This window comes from Canis lupus, chromosome 29 (assembly GCF_003254725.2).
Source record: "Canis lupus dingo isolate Sandy chromosome 29, ASM325472v2, whole genome shotgun sequence".
Taxonomy (NCBI): domain Eukaryota; kingdom Metazoa; phylum Chordata; class Mammalia; order Carnivora; family Canidae; genus Canis; species Canis lupus.
The window spans coordinates 41,182,351-41,196,419 of record NC_064271.1 but is presented as its reverse complement, the minus strand read 5'-3'; the positions used below and the strand labels follow the sequence as shown (position 1 = coordinate 41,196,419).

General features: G+C 54.2%; 1 protein-coding gene across 1 annotated transcript in view; it reads right to left on the bottom strand.

The window, feature by feature from the left end:
• The window catches only part of SDC2 (syndecan 2), an 86,738-nt gene extending 73,189 nt beyond the window's left edge, over window positions 1-13,549 (bottom strand). Inside the window, exon 1 of the mRNA XM_025433476.3 lies at window positions 13,294-13,549. Within this exon, the coding sequence (XP_025289261.1) occupies window positions 13,294-13,350 (57 nt within the window). The 5' untranslated portion in view covers window positions 13,351-13,549. The remainder of the gene's footprint in view (window positions 1-13,293) is intronic.
• Between the last annotated feature and the right edge of the window lie 520 nt (window positions 13,550-14,069).

The window sequence follows — 14,069 nt, the reverse complement described above, 5'->3', positions numbered from 1 at the left end:
CACCCCCCCCCCGCCCACCAGCACCCGCCCCGAGTCAATTAAAGATCGCCCCTTTTATTCAAGGGATGGAAAACTGTGTCTCAGACTTGAGAGAGGGCAAACAGGCTCCCAAATTAGATACCCGAACAAAGTAAACCATGAATAGATTAGATAATGGGCCGCTGCTCTTTCACTTAAGCAAGAACCGAAGACAACCGGGATGGCTTATTCGCGGCATGGCCCGCAGCACCCTTCCCTGCTTCAACCCCGGAAGCAGCGGGGCTCCGTGGAATTAATTCGCCTTCTTGAACAAGGCCCAAGTAGCTGAGCTGAAGTAATAAAGGATAAACGGAAGAAAAGGGCCGTGGCTCAGACACGTGTGTGGGGCCCGCGCGCGCCCCGTAACGCCAGACCCGTTCTAGGGCACATTCCCAAGCAGGAAAACACAATCTCTCCGTTCAAAGCATGAACTCAGGCAAACCTAATAAGCTGACCAAACATGCTTCTCTGCAACCAGGCCAAGGGCACAAGCATCCTTTGTTCCACTAAGGAAAGTTGGTGAAAGGGAAGGGAAATGTTGCCTTTTTTTTAAGTCGGCCTCAGACGGGCCTCGTTTGCACACCCACGGCCTCCCGTGGACAGAGCGCGGGGCGTGACCCCCCACCCTGAGCACCGGGAGCGGGTGGGCCCACCGCAGGCGTGAAGGGTGGGAACGGTGCTGGAGGCCAGCACATCCCCGTCTACACGGCCCTGCACTGTGCCAGGGGAACGGGGCTCAGCCACACAGACATCTCACCTGGCAGACGCCCTTCGGCCGGGGGAGCCCAACAGGGCACCCAGGGCAGTGGTTCTCAAACCTTCTGGAAGTCAGGATCACGCGGGGAGCCTTTAGAGCCAGCGCCCCCCTGCATCTGATTTAACTGGTCCCGGGTGGGGCCCGACACGGCTTTTCAAAGTCTCCCGGGGGAATTTCCTGTGCGGGTTGGGGTGCGCATCAGCGGTCTAGACCGTGCCAGGTCTCACGGCTGGGGCAGCCCCAACGCTCCTCTTCCCCCACACACAGCAGCCCCAGCGAGCAAAGAGCGAGCAGGAAAGAAGCCGGCCTCCCCTTTCTCTCTCATCAGCCCCCGCCCGCCTTTCCCATCCGCTCTCGTCTAACAGTCTCAGGTTCCAAGCCTCCAAGGGGGACCCTCTCCTCTTGGTCAGCACACGCACCCCCCCACCCCCCGGCTGCACCGGCGCCGACCGGGGCCACTGCGGAGTCTCCAGGGCAGGCCGCCTCACTAACCCCCACCGGGTGGCCTCGGCCACTAACCTCACCTCCAGAGGGTCAGACGGAGCCGTGCGGGGGCACCTGAGCCACTGCCCCAGCCCCACGGCTGGACACCAGCAGAGCCGGGCATCCGGGGAGACCCTGCGAACTCCACCCCAGGCTCCCCCATCGCCAGACAAGCCCGCGGAGAGGCTCCCCGATGGCAAGGGACCCGGAGCCCGGGCGGCCACCAGGGCGAAGGAAGGGCCCGGCCCTTCCCCGTGGGGACCTGCACCTGTTCAGACCCCATTAAAACGTGGTCACACATCCACATCCTTCGCGGCTCTCCTGAAAGCTGCCATAGCATCGGGTCGGGGCTATTTAAAGCCAAGAACAAACAAACCCAACCCAGGGATGTGACTTCTGCTAAGTCGCAGGACCTGCAGTCGTGGCAAGTGACGCCGCCGGGCAGCTGGGAGACAATTACAGACGAGAACGGCAAGCGCCACCACGTTCTAAGTACACAGTAGGACGTCCGTGTAGCAATTTCAGTGTCCTTTAATGTCAGTGTCCTTTAATGAAATTCGTTTCTTAAAAATACCACCCCACAGGCTTATCTTCTGAAAAAAAAAAAAAAAAAAAAAAAAAAAAAAAAAAAAACCATGACGCAAATATATTTACGGGATTGTGCTCAGATGTATCAAGAAGAAAAAAACAACAAAAAAAAAGATGATTCAAGAGAAAGACGTTGGAAGGACAGACGACTCTGCCTCCAACACCAGAAAAGGAATTGAGCTTCCACCTGGACCAGAGGTGCCTCCACTCCCTTTTTTCCTGGAAGGCACGGACCTATTTTTAGTATAAACCTTTAAGGAATGCTCTTTTCCCCTCAACCTACCGTAGCAGCTTTTTTTTTGTTTGTTTTTTTTTAAATCCCATAAAATGCGGTATTAATTCATGAGGACTCTGCTTCTAGTTTTGATTCTTATCTCCAGGAACCTTTCATCTCCTTTTCTGTCCGCAAGTCCCCACGGTCTTTCTACGATTCACGAATCAACCGGATGGACTTCAGCCCCTGGTCTCTCCCAATCCCAATGCTTTCCGCTGTCCTCCCTGGATTAGCCAGAAGGGTCACGCGGGTAATAACAAAGTCGGCCGGCCGGAGTACGACTTTCTTTTTTTTTTTTTTTTTTTTTGCTGCAAATTGAAAAATTATCTAAGCGTCACCTTAAATCATTCATCTTGCACAGCACGCGTTAACCACACCGATTCAGAGCGTAGAAAGTCTAACGTGCGCTCCGCTTGCTGCCTCAGGTACACATCAAACCTGGGCCCGGAGCGAGCGCACCCGGTGCTGATGACTAAGGGGAGGCATGAGGGGAGGAGCAGCCAGGAGGGGAACGTGTAGGGAAAAATGTGTAAGAAAAAACTTGTAGGATAAGAAAAAATCACTCCCACAGCCCCGACGGCTTAAGCCCAACATTACGGCTCTACCACTGACCAGTTACGTGATCCCGGACTAGCCGCCTAACCTCTCCAGGTGAGTTTCCTGTTAAGAGTCAATTCCGGCTCTAAAATCCATTGTCACACTGTCAAAAAAGGAGAATCCAAAAGAATTCGAGGAAAACCCTCCCAAGGCTTTCACAGCTAAGCCGATGACCCACGGTCCAGTTCTCACCGTCCGGACCCCAAAGTTTATAGGACTGGAGAACCAGACTGGTTCCTTTCTTCCTCATATACGAATGTCAATAAGTCATTCAGGTTCTCAGCAGTTTCTTACTCTTTGTGTCTCTCACTCATGTTAATGCTCAGAAGTCTTTCCTTGGAGACCAGGTGGGGAAAGAGGGGAAAAAAAAATCTGAAAATCGCGTGTCTTCAGGTCATCAGTAGAAATCTGCTTCTTCTCCAGCACACCATGCCGCTTCCGAGAAGGTCTCCTTCTTGCTTCTCTGGGAAAGCAGGGACTTCTCTTCTACAGGGGGTTCTTCTTCTTCTTTTTTTTTTTTTAAGATTTTATTTTTTATTTATTCATGAGAGACAGAGAGAAAGGCAGAGACACAGGCAGAGGGAGAAGCAGGCTCCATGCAGGGAGCCCGATGGGGGACTCGATCCCGGGACCCCGGGGTCACGCCCTGGGCTGAAGGCGGCGCTCAACCGCCGAGCCACCCGGGAATCCCCGGGCTCTTATCCTTCTCAACAGCAGACGTGATTCTCTGGCAGTTGGGATGACCAGCTACGTCTAACCAGACTCAGATAAAAACAAGCTGACGCATATTTTACACATGACGCATGTGTGACCTATGGGCCCGACCCATCTTCAACTACCCTGAATAATCAGAAGGCTGATGATAACTGCTTGAAGGCAGGTATCGTGTCACGATTTCCTTTTCTGACCTGCAAGCCCAGCAAAGAGCTTTGCCCTCGGTGGACGCGCCGTGGCAGGGGTCAAGTCTTGACCGACTTACCAAACGCGAGACCTCATTCAATAACCGATCGGCACCATTACAAAACCTAAGCAGATCGAAGGCAGCTTCCCCTGCTATCTGGAAGTAGAGGGCTCCTAAGAAGCCCTTCATACACTGAAATGGCAGAAAGCAAAGAAGCCATTACCGGTAATTTGTACCGAAAAACTTCTGAGCATTCCCAGACCCAAAACAATGCCCTCTTAGGCTTTTCTGATGACACAGGACCCCCTTTGCTAATGGATGCACAAAACAGGTCAAGATAAAGCACGGATGCTCACACAGTTCAAAGCTAAGGCAGCGGGAGGCCGAGATGCTGAGTGTGGTTCCTGGGGAGGGCGCCTGGCGGGGGCGGGGAGGGGGTCCTCTCGCCGCTCAGGGCACGGCGGCCTCCGCGAGCTCACTGCCAAACGAGCGCTGGACGCTGTCTTCACTTCTTGTCTTTTTTTTTTTTCATAAAAGCAAAAATTCTCTTTCAGATTTCTTACGATTAGTGAAAACAGGTACTGGGGCACCCAGGTGGCTCAGCGGGTGAGCATCTGCCCTCGGCCCAGGGCGTGACCCCGGGTCCTGGAATCGAATTCCACATCAGGCTCGCTGCAGGGAGCCTGCTTCTCCCTCTGCCTGTGTCTCTGCCTCTCTCTCTCTCTCTCTGTCTCTCATGAATAAATAAACAAAATCTTTAAAAGAAAACATGTACTAAGGCAGGTCTTCCATAAAAGTGCAGCGGCCTAATGCAAACTTTCGAAAAGCAGGAGGATACCTGAAAAATGCAATAAAAATACTCCCCGCTCTTCCCTAAGTGAATCCAGAAGCGGGGCAGAAATAAAGTTAAGAGTTTAATTCACTAGCAAACCCAACAGAGAAATCAGCGTCGACAACATAAGACCGCAATGCTGACCTTCTTTAAACATTTTACAGTCATCATCCCACGTCCTGTGCTAGATTTTCAAGTCTTAACTGAATTTCCAACTTGCGTACAAGTCTTTTTTTTAGTTTTAGCTGAACGTAATTCGGGAAACAGAGGATGGCAGGAAGAAAAAGTGTAATTCGGCATCACACCCTGGCCTGGTAAAAAAAAAAAATAGACTGGTCATAAATTTGTGAAAATATGCGTCCCGTGGTGTCAAGGGTGAGAATGCAAATGAGAAACAAACAAAAACGTATGCGTGCATATTTATGCATGTCTAAAATGTCCCAGAATCACAGACTTTAAAGCTAAAAGGAAAGAGAAGCAAATGTGCTTCAGACACCTAATAAGGGTCGGCAGGGGGGGCGGGGGGGGGTTGTTGTTGTTGGAAGCTTTTGTGAGTATTGAAGCCGACCTTCAAAATAACCAAAAAGGTAAAATACTATAATCCCCAATGTCAAGCTCAGAAATGGCAAGAAACCTCCCAAGGTCACAGGGGTTTCGGGCGCTAATAACCGAAAACCAAACCCCGATACGCCCGAGTCCAAAACCCTCAAGATCATCTGCTGCATCATCTTACTTTGAGGGAGCCCAAAACTGAATCCTGCCAATGCCGGACCCGCACGTTCACGTGGATTAGGCTCTACATACGTTAGGGCCCATTCCTCACTGCGCGGTCACACACCTGTCACCCAGGCAACTAGGGACTGTTGCCTGACAACTCAGTAAACAGTGATCTCTCGGTCCCTAAACATGTCAAGCGAACTGAGCCATCGGCACAGATGTGCTGACCCTAATATAGCAAGCCTTCGCGCTCGCCAGGAAGGAAGAGCCCCTCGTCCCGACGTTCTTTGTCATCTTTTATTTTTTTTTTATTTTTTTTTTCTTTGTCATCTTTTATCAGATGCTTTCTGCATCTGTCGAGGAGATCGTATGGTTCTATTGTCCCCTCCCCGCAACCGCTCGCAGCGCTGCCCTTCTGCGGCCGCAGCGCGCCCGGGGAAGCCCTACTCGGACTCATCGGGCCTCTGTCACTACGCCGCTGTTTTCAGTTTGATGACATGACACTTCGACGTCGGCATCACAGGGGAAGCCGGCCTCGAGATCGGTGTGATTTTGACACAGGGTAACGCTAACCCCATAAAATGACAAAGACCGGACTCCATCGTTCTCTAAGCTCCGTGACGACAATTATCCGGTCCCCTGGGGGCGGCAGGCGGTACCCGCGAACCCCTCTGGGTCTGCTGCTGTTGGTTCCATTGAACTTTTTGGCGGACATAATGGTTCACAGGCACTTGTATGAAACAATACAAAGAGGTCCCTTCTACCCTTTATCTAATTTTCCCCAATGGGTAACATTTTACAGAACCATAGTGAATGTCACGAGGGCATTGACATGGATCCCATCCGCTAATCGTATTCGGCTCCTCAGTTTTCCTTGCACTCACTGGTGTCTGTGTGTCTGCACATATTTAGTTCTTTGGAATTTTATCCCATAAAATTTATAAGTTTATTTAATATAACCTTAGTGCGCAACCCTGCCGGGACCCCTGTCACTTTGGAGAGCTTTCTCTGTGTCTCTGCTTAAAAAACTTCTATCACTTTGCTCACAAAAAAACAAAAAACAAAAAACAAAGATGAAATAAATAAGAACGATAATAATAATAATAATAATATAACGTCAGTTTCATTATATAGTTTTATACTGGACTTTACATTTCCAAGTCGTAAACATTCTTCAAACCCATTTTTAAGGGGCCTTGGGTATTTAACGTCTAATTCAGAATCATTTATTTAACCAATCTTCTCTTACTGGACACTCAGTTTATTTCCATTTTTTTTTGACTGTTATTAAGTGAATATTCAATAAACGCATTTACCCAGCTATGGCTATTTCCCTTGGATAGACTTGAAGAGGTAAAAATCATCAGGGAAAAAAATAAAATGGGCTTTTCACATCGTAACATTCACAGATTCACGCAGCCCTGGTAAGGAGCCTTGCAGAAACAGCCCATGACATTTCCTCTCACCTCACCCACATTTAGAGAAAAGCTAACTACGAACACATCCCCAACCACTCAACAGGAGGCCAGGCTTCCCCAAATCAGGAAAAAGAGCCCCGGCTATGAAGGCCCAGGCTCAGTCCTGCCATCCCGGGCCTCTCTCTGGGCTGGACCCGACCAGGGAAGCCCGCGTCCCCTTAAGGAGACAGAAAACCACGAATCAGAGTAATAGGAACTGACTCATGACATAAAGCCTGTACCTATCCTGCCTCACATAACCCTAAAACCTTGCTTGGGATATTCCATTCTACAGAGGAGAAAACCGAGCCCGGAGCGATCAAGAAACCTGCCCAAGGTTACACAGTGAAGGGGATGCAAACCGACGCAACGGTTTACCTCCGGGGTCCAGGCTCCGAGCCAGTCCGCCCATAGCACCTGCTCACCTGGGTGGGCTCCCCCCCGCTGCTTCCGGCATCCACGGCACCTACATGGGGCTCCAGTGCTCCCGAGACGGGCCCATGGGAAGGTACCAGGTAAGGCCTCGCTCTGCAAGTGGATGTCCGGGCCAGAAACCAAGCGAGGGGCCTGACACCCCTCAGTGACTTTGGCCGTAAAAAACCCTCCAAGGGGTGCCTGGGGGGCTCCGCAGGGGAGCGTCTGCCCTGCTCTCAGGGCATGACCCTGGGGTCCCGGGATCCAGTCTGGTCGGGCTCCCCGCAGGGGGCCTGCTTCTCCCTGGCCTGGGCCTCCTCCGCCTCTCTCGGTCTCACATGAACAACTAAAATCTTAAAAAAAAAAAAAAGCCCTCCAAATGACACCAAGTCGTGTTGTTCTGTGTGTAGAACGGAAGTGATTTCCATCACACCAGCTGGTCCTGGAGCTACACGGGCTTAGATCAGAAGATCCAGGAGGAAGCGCTAGACGGCCGGCCGCGAACACGCCGGGAGCGCTCGGGCCAAGGCAACGGCTCACGTCAGCGATCGGAAGGGACTTCCCTCTGGTGACGGGACGGGGTCCCGGGCTTCGGGAATAAAACAGCGAGGACTTGGCAGGCGCTCCGTAATTACTTATCGATTAGGTTAATCCTAACATTTCTCCAGTGTTACCCTGAAGCATTTAGAAAAACTCTTAGAGACAGAAAATTCTTCTAGTTCACTTCCTTAATTTTAGAGATGGGGAAGCTGAGGTCCCACGGGGATTAAGATAATTACACGTGTATGCAAAAACCTCACTTTTGCCCTAAATATTGCCCTTTGATTGTTACTGTCTTTATAGTTGATAACATACCACACGATATAGTACATATTTACTACGTATTTGACTTTTACTCTTTCTTGGTAAGAGCTTGGGAAAAAAAAAAAGTCCTTTAATAATTGGATATCTTGTTCCATGTGTCATTCTTATCAACAGATTAAAAACTCTCTTAACTGCACGAACTCCGTAAATATCAGTACTGCTTGTATTTATCTACCTGTATGATCACAAGAGAAAATATCCAAATGCTTTGTAAAGGGCACATTTCCTGCATCTTTGTGACGTGTTTGACAAAACAGATTCAACAGCGGAGGGAAAAAAAAATGTGAAGACGGATCTTGTCTTTAACACCGTTTTCCATACGCTGGCGTCCCAGAGCACGAGCTGGCTCTCACACCGTCGAGTACATACCAGTTGGCCTCTTTCTGCTAATAGGACAAACGGGAAATCTCCACAGACTTCACGGTTTCTCCCTTTCTCCAGTCCGCCCGATCCTTTGAGATACCCCAAGAGAAGCAGACGTTCACAACTCTATTTCGGCCGTGTTCGTTCCCATTCAAAGGCACTCACCCCTCCAGCCTTGTTGCTAAAACTAACACGGCCCCAGAAACAGACTTGTCAAAACGCAGTGAGATTTTTTAATAGCAGGAAGAAAGCTCAAATTGCTAAAAGGAGAAATTTCACATATTTCTATCCTTAAAAAATAAAAAGGCTCTGTCTGCCCCTTGCCCCCCAACATCCCCTCCCCACCCCTGCCACTTCCTTCTAGAAGCCCAACGGCGCTGCAGCTTGCAGTACAGACACCGCTCTCCTTCCGGGGCGCTGCACTCTCAGCGGAAGCGTGTAGGAGGCAGCATGGACGTACGCCGACGACGGCAGGACTTGACCTCAAGGTCTTGTTTGTTCTTTTATTTTTTTTAAGATTTTATTTATTTATTCATGAGAGACAGAGAGAGAGAGGCAGAGACACAGGCAGAGGGAGAAGCAGGCTCCATGCAGGGAGCCCAACGCAGGACTCGATTCCAGGACCCCGGGGTCACACCCCGGGCCAAAGGCAGATGCCCAACCACTGAGCCACCCGGGCACCCCAAGGTCTTGTTTATTCTTCAGGGTTGATGAAACTGGGGTCTCGTGAGTCGACACTGACAAACTAGCCCAGGTATAGCCCCAGGGTGGGGGATCCAGCGGATCGGAGACCATGCTGCTTTCAGTGGTCAGAGCAAAGCTGAGCTTCAGCAGAACCCACAGATCCACACTGCCCTAGCCCTGGGCACCTGCGCTTAAACACAGGTCAGCAACAGGTGAGGTGCAGCAGTCAGGGCCCTCCCCCTATAGGGCACCAATCTCGCTGGAGGAGAAAACAGGGGGCACTGGACGGGATGAGCACTGGGTGTTACACTATATGTTGGCGAATTGAACTCCAATTTAAAAATATATATATACAAAAAAAAAAAAAAAAAAGAACATCAGAGGGAGAGGGAGGGCTTAAGAACGTCTTAGACTAGAAAGTAGAGGCCAAGAAAGGAAGAGAGAAACCACGTAGTGCCCTCTGTGCCTGAAGCACCATGCCTAGGCTCCCCCGTTACAGGGTCAGGACACTCATGCTACAAAGGCGTTCACGTCCAACCTATACACATGCACCATGTATTTTTTCAGGTGACTTGGAGTTTTAGCATGTTGTCCAAGCCCTACCACATTAAGCGGCTAAAGTACCAGCATCTGAACCCAGCTTGTCCACCTGCCAGGCCGAACCCGTCTGCGCTCCACAGTGGCCTCCAAGGGGCCACATACTGCTGGGAGCCCACCAACTAGCGCACAATAGCATAGAAGACGAGGTAAAGTATGTGCCCCAGGCCAGTGGTTCCCAGATGTGACTGATGGATGGGCATCTCCTGAGATGCTTCAGAAACAGCCAGATCACCCTGTTTCCGGCTACTGACCATGCAGGTCTGAGAGGAGGCCCCGAAATCTGGATTTCCACACTGCCAATGATTCGCGTCATTCCTCTGCTGTACCATTTACAGAAAGAGAAAAACAAGGGCTCAAACATGAAAGGCCATCTGGAGCCTGGGTCTGAATCCACAGAATGTTAAAAGAGAAACACTAAAGAGGCGGCTACGTCCCAGGAGTGATCATGACAGTGAGACCAGCGGGCCGTGGCCAGGTGACAGGATGGAGCGTGATCAAGGGGGGGGATAATAGGAAGGGGCGATATTATGAGCATCTTATAAATCTGGCAGAGATATTTAGACTCCACGCCGTGATAACAAGGAACGCGGAGGCCTGTGGACCATGGGAACACCACCAGCACGGTGCATCAAACAGCAGATGAGCATCTGGACCGGGAGGCGCAACTACAAAGCTGCTGCCGATACAAAGGCACGGGTCCCAGGAGAGACGGAACCGAAGGGGAAAGCTACCTGGATCACCAGAATGCGGGCTGCGGGAGCACAGGGGGGCGTCCAAGCCGGGCACTGAGCAGGTGCCGCACGGTATTTGCGGACCGAGCAACACGGAGGGGGACTGAGCAGTCAACAGGACATGGAAGTCAACAGAGTGGCATGAGTCAAGGATGTCTGCAAGAGTCAAATCCGAAAGCCCAGAATTAAGATGACGGTGCTGGTGCAACCGATTAGAGAGGTAAACAGCAGGGGCTCTCCTTCGTGACCTCTTGCTGTTTTCTTTCCTAAAACCTGATTTGGGCTTCCGGTCCGTGAAAGAGTCGGGTGATTCTGAGATACCGGAACGTGCCACCGACGGTGGCACAAATGGCAGGTCTCCTTCCGTGGTAAGAAGGAAACGACAGGCGAGATCATTTTAGTCTGATTTTTGGCAATGTTGTGAGAACCTCAACTCAGATGACATTCCTCACGCCATCAACTGGATCGCTGCCGGCTGACACGCCAATAACATAGTGGCTTGACCAGACTCCCCATAAACCTTAATGACAGAGTGTCTGGTTGTGTGTGGCTGGGTCAGCCTCCGGGCCCTGCCAACCTGAGCAGACTCGGGGCCACCTGCGGCTGGCTGCTCAGGCCTCTGGGGGGCTTCCAGAGAGCTGGGAATCAGTCCTGCCCAGGGAAAAAAACTAGATGAAAATAATAAATAAATAAATAAATAAATAAATAAATAAATAAATAAATAAAAAAGAAAAAGCTAGACGATCTTCTGAAATCCTTTCCAAACTAATGATCATTCAAGGTGCCCTGTGAGTAATCGTGTTACGCAGGTGCGCCAGGCCCCAGAAGCAGTAATTGGAGGGCATACCCTAACTCCCTTTAGGACATCCGTCTTTTGCAAGCCTGAGCTCACAAGATCTTTCTTTCTAAAATGATGTCTACCTACTGCCAAGAGCCAACAACGAAAAGACAAACAGCCCTTGTTTTTCTAAAATTCCCTAGGAAAACCAATTTGTTTCATTTACCAGCACAGCCAAAACATATTTTTTTGAAGAACTGAAAAAGGTTACACGGCTCCAGTTTTATTTTTCTTTCTAATGCAACTGTCCAAAGCCTGCCTTTCCCAGTGTGCTGAGAGGTAACGTCCGAGTCCAAATGACTTGACAGTTTCTCTTAATTCACACACAGGGAGACGTGTGTACAAAATTCCATTAGTTTCAGAACACTTCCTTTTCTTAAACATATTTCCGGTTCAAATCATGTGTTTATAGCAGCCTGCAATAGATTACTTCTAAAGGTAAACAGTCTCGGTAAAAAAAAAAAAAAAAAAAAAAAAAAAAAAAAAAAAAAAATTGAAGACAGAAACAGCAGCGTAGCACTCGGGCCACACTGGGTCAGTCCTTTCCCTCGCTCGGTGTTCCCGCAGCGACAGCCCCGACTGACGGGGACTGACGGCTGGAAAGTACGAACGTGTGGCCAGGAACAGTCCCTGCTGCCTCCAGCACCCAGAACGGAAGCCTCCGGAACGACAGCTTTGAGCCTTCATTCCCAAGAATCTCTGTGCGCCCCCCTCCTTCCCTTGTGCTTAGTCTAAAACTCAAAAATCCACTAAGTGCAGACATTTTTTTTCCCTCTCCTCCTCTGAAACACAGACTTTTCGGCTCGGAGGGACAACCGCTTCTTGTCACTCCCGGGGAAGTGGGGAAGCGGTGTCGTTTTCAACCTTAGAATAAGAGGTTTTGGAGACAACGTGCTCTAATACTGGCTGCTGCAGAGCCGGGTCTTGCAACTTCACACAGGCTGAGGCTGCTCCGCATGGGATGGAGACTAGGAGCGATTGAAAAGGGGGGCTCGGGGCCACCCCAGCTTTGCAGCAGCCTCACAAAGACTCCAAAGTGACATCTTAAAAATACCTCATCAGCCTTTGGATGATCCTCCAGTTGCCTGAGAGAGCATCTCCCGCAGGGAGCGGGGAGCTCGCTGGGAAGCATCTGCTCCTGGTCGGAAGGGAGGAATCTCGGAACCCCAAGGCGGAGAGTCGGGGAGCCCAGGGCAGCCCAGGGGAGCCCAGGAGCCTCCTCTAGGAGCAGCGACAGGTTTCTGCCAAAATGCATAGAAACCGAGACTTTCTTTCTGCAGAAGCCCGGAACCCTGACACTTGCCAGCCGACGCGGCGCAGGATTCAGCCCCAGAAAGGGGCCTCCCTGGCCCCGGCGCCCCAGGCGGCTTCCCCGCGAGCCCGGGGCCGGGCCGGCGGCTCCCCTTTGCCCTGTTTTGCAACAAGATGAGCAAATCATGTTTTTCTGAAACGCGCGGAGAGTGAGACTCTCCCCTTTCGTGTCCGAGGAGCCGGAGTTGCTAAGGGGATGGGTGGGCGCCGGCGGGTCAACCTCCGGCCGCCGCGGGGACCCGCAGCTCAGGTGCACCCTGCGCGCCGCTCCGGCCCACCTGCGGCCGCACCTGGCGCACGCGGGAGCTCCCCTCCCCCCCCCCGCGCTCTGCACCCGCGGCCCCCTCCCCTCCCCTCCCCTCCCCTCCCCTCCCCTCCCGGCCCCGGGCAGGGGGCAGGAGGCAGGAGGCAGGAGGCAGGGCCGCCCAGGTGGCCGGCCCGGGGCGCGCACCGGCGGGGTCGGAACAGCCGCTCCCCTGCACCGCCTGCACCCCCGGGTCAGCCCCCTGCACCCCGAGGGCGCCCTCCCGGCCCCGCAGCCCCAGACGCGCCCCCGCCGCCGCGCCCGGGAGGCAGGCCGGGTGCGGGTGCGGGTGCGGGTGCGGGTGCGGGTGCCGGTGCCGGTGCCGCGGGCCGGGGCGGGCGTGGCGGCTGGAGGCCCCCGTGCGCTCTCGCCCCCGCCCCGCCGCGCGGCCTCAGACAATGGAAGTTTTGCAAACTTCGGGCTCCGGGCGCCGCGTGCGGGTGCGGGGGTCGGGCCGCGGCCCCGGGACAGCGCGCCTGGGGGCCGGGCCGGGCCGCCGCCGCCCCCTCCGCCCCCTCCGCGCCCTCCGCGCCCCGCCCCGCCCCGGCCCCCGCACTCACCGCCGCCGCCGCGCAGGCCGCCAGGCCCAGGGCGAGCAGGACCCAGGCGCGCCGCATGTTCCCGGGACCGGCCGCTCCGGACGCGCCTGCAGCGAGCGCCACGCGGGCCGCCGCCAACCAGCGCTCAGCCGCCGGGCCGGGCCGGGCCGGGCCGGGTCGAGGTCGAGGTCGGGTCGGGTCGGGCCGGGCCGGGTCGGGGCTCGCCGGCCTCTCCCGCGCCCGCTGCGCCGCCCGCTGCGCCCGGAACGCGGCGCCTCCTCACTTGTTGGCTCCCGCGGGCCGCGGCCGCCGCTCCTCGCCGGCTCCTCCGCGGCTCCCGGCGCGGCTCCCGCTGCGGGCGGACCCGGAGGGCGGACCCGGAGGGCGGGCGGACCCGGAGGGCGCTGCGCGGGGACCCGCCGGGCGGGAGGGAGGGCGCAGCGAGGGGCCGGGCGGGCAGGGCGGGCAGGGCGGGCGGGCAGGGCGCAGCGGCGGCTCCGCGGCTCTGGGGCGACGCGCGGACCAGCGCGGACTGGGGCTCCCGGCGCCGCCTCCCGCCCCCCGCCTCCCGCCTCCCGCCTCCCCGCCCCGCCCGCGCCGCCGCCTCCCGCTCCGCCCCCTCCTCCCCCCTCCCCCCTCCCTCCTCCCTCCTCCCCCCTCCCCTCCCCGGGCGCCCGGGGGAGGGGAGGCGCCGTGGGAGTCCAGCCGGGCCGAGACGGTCCTGCAGGGCGACCCCAGCGGGCGCTCGGGCTCCGCGGCGCGGCTCCAGCCGGTGCGTGCGCGTGCGCGGGCCTCGG